At 44.8% G+C, this 2,834-nt stretch overlaps 1 protein-coding gene across 1 annotated transcript; it reads left to right on the forward strand.

Moving 5' to 3' along the window:
• Window positions 1-1,466: 1,466 nt before the first annotated feature.
• On the forward strand, window positions 1,467-2,103 carry LOC103708795 (uncharacterized). Its single transcript, XM_008793880.5, has one exon. The coding sequence runs from the start codon at window positions 1,534-1,536 to the stop codon at window positions 1,888-1,890; it is 357 nt and encodes a 118-aa protein (XP_008792102.3). The 5' UTR covers window positions 1,467-1,533; the 3' UTR covers window positions 1,891-2,103.
• The last annotated feature ends 731 nt before the right edge of the window (window positions 2,104-2,834 follow it).

Below are 2,834 nucleotides of genomic sequence, written 5' to 3' on the forward strand. Positions count from 1 at the left end.
CTTTTCCGAAGCGAGCCGGGCATCGCCATCCGTCTACCGTCAAATGGGCTGCGGCGCGAGGGCGAGCGTGAATTCTTTTTTTTTTGATAGCGTGAATTCCTTAAACGTGCGCGTGGAAATAGAACTTCTCAGCACCAATATTTCTTGGAAGGCTCCAGCTGGATTCACATCTCAATGTCGTATTTATACCGCCGGGGAACAGGAGCTAACATCCACATTAAACCATCTGATTTTATTACCCTATCACATCGCCTTGATGAATCCCGATCCAGTGCAACTCAAATTTATTTTAGATCGATAACTACGACCCAAAACCAATTTATAATTGCTTGGCAGAACCGGTCAAATAAATTTTGCAGCAGAATCTTTATATCAAAATTTTTGTCACGTCAATGATGAGTAACTATTTTTTATATATATTTACTGTTCATATCATGAGCACAACCAGCTATATTATTATAAAAAAACTGCATAAATCAGAAAAAACATAGGTCAATAAAAATCCCCACTGAACGTTATTGGTCTCAGGGGCGACGGGAAAATAGAGCTGCAACCAAAACCGGATGCTGTCGCCCGTGGAATAAGAACCTTGAGATTTACATGTACACGGCATGATTTTTAGGCCTCTTTGGCTGCAATCCCTGTTCCCAAAAACCATCGCAGCCGTCCATTTATTCCTCCAGCGCATCTTGGCCGCGAGAGAAACATAGAGACGACGGACGGGAGGGGGGCGGCTGCATAATCCCAGCCGTTTCCAGAAGGGGCGGTTTTTAGTATATGAGCACGTGCAGGAGGATGAGGAGCACGTGGACGTCCCCTGTCGCTTTCGGACGGACGACGCCAGCTGCACCATCCTTGTCGCACGCGTGTCCAAATTTCCGGCCCCGATGGAGAAAGCACGACAACGAACACCCTCCCGAAACCAAAATATCCTAAGAATAACGTCCGTTCGGGGGAGTTTTTTAGGGAGCCAAAAAATATTTTTTGTCCTTTAAAAATATTTTTAAATAAAAAATAATATTTATTAAATATATATTAAAATATTATATTATTTTAGAAATATAGTTATCTAACTGCTAACAATTTTTTATAAAAATTCTGCTTCAACTCCCAACTGTTATACTTTCAAAAATTTTACTGCTAATAGCTCTCCAAAGGGAGCTTAAAATTGGCGCCCGAAAAATTAAAACTTAAGTATATCTTATCGCAACAAAAACTCATCATTAAGATCCATAATATTCCCAAAAGACAAGACAATACGGGCTCAAAGATAAACAAGCCTTCTTATTATCGTAAAGGAAGAAGGGGTAGATTCGACTTTTTAGATCGTCCACCGACCAAGTCACCTTCTACCCCAATCCCGAAAAAGGCCAAAGCGAAAAGGTCCTCCCCAACCTACCGCTAGATCATAGCCACGTAGCCCCCATCAAACTTATCCGGCTCTCGCTTTATAACCGCCCCCTCCCCTCCTCCTTCGGGTACTCCCCTCTATAAAAAAAAAAGAAAAAGAAAACAGCGAGATCAAGAGGCAAGATGGCATTCGGTCTGGTTCTCTCCTTCCGGCCGGCCGTGACCCGTGCTTGCGCCACCCCCGGAGGCGACCGGCGGGGGCGCGGGCGGAGCGGCGGCGGCGGCGGCGGCAACTGGTGGGCCCCGCTGTTCGGGTGGTCTTCGGAGCCGGACTACATCGACGGCGGCGAGGAGGAGGGCGAGGCGGAAGAGGGGAAGCAGCGGCGGCCGGCGCGGCGGTTCACGGCGTTCACGGAGGAAAAGGCGAGGGAGCTACGGATGAGGACCTTGGAGACGGAGACCTTCCACGACGCCATGTACCACTCCGCCATCGCCTCCCGCCTCGCTTCCGATCTCCCGCCCCGCCGATCCGCCGACTAATCCCCTTTCTTAAGCCTTCGCAACTCCGTCGGCTATGATTTATTATTAGAAGGAGATCGCGAAGCCCCTCTTTTCTATTTCTTTTTCTCCTTCGTAATTTCTCTGTGTATATGAATGGAGGAATAATGCTCCGTTACGGAGATCGTGCTTTTCCTCTAGTGTAATGGACCTTGGAACATTGCAGAAAGGAATTATGCTCCATTGGCAACACTAGATCTGAATCTGAATAATTTGACAGCAATCCGAACAATTTTAGAATCTGAATCTGAAGAGCAGGGCATTTTTCCACTAGGTATAATAGTCTTTTAGATGAGAAAAGTGGAGAATCCTAGAAGAAATGTGCAGCGCTAGCTACCAGCAAATAAATGCCAAACCATACATCTCCCTTGCTTCACTGATTGACTCTCTAAACTTGCTTGTCTTAGTGCATACATTACTCTCTAATCAATCTTTTGGATCAAAATATACCGACACCTCTATATGGCATACATGTAAGACACCTGAAGAATTACCAAGATAGAGACAACATACAGAAGCCAGGAACACTCCTAAATAGACTGAAACATACATGGGACTGGAAGGCACAAAGGACAGATGCCATTGAACTTACTTTGAACAACCAATCAACCATGAATAGTTAGCTGTGAAAATTAGGTTGAGTGACAGTGAGAGCAATTCATATAAGAAAAATTAGGAAACCAAGGTGTCAAGATTTAAAGCAATGCAGAGATTCAAGTGATAAACTTATGTTGAGAAATTAATGGAGGAGAACAATCAGTTATCTAGATGTAAAGCTGAACAAGTGGAAACATATGATCAACAGGAAGCATAGGGAAATGGATTCATTTGGGTTCAGGAACCACCACACCTTTTCCATGCTCCACCATTCTAGCAGGTGAAGTGCCCTAGATTTCAGGTACGAATCAAAACCAGTAGGGTATCAC

The sequence above is a fragment of the Phoenix dactylifera genome, chromosome 5 (genome assembly GCF_051530095.1).
Source record: "Phoenix dactylifera cultivar Ajwa chromosome 5, Ajwa_hap1_PhDact_Kaust_v1.1, whole genome shotgun sequence".
In the NCBI taxonomy this organism is placed as follows: Eukaryota; Viridiplantae; Streptophyta; class Magnoliopsida; order Arecales; family Arecaceae; genus Phoenix; species Phoenix dactylifera.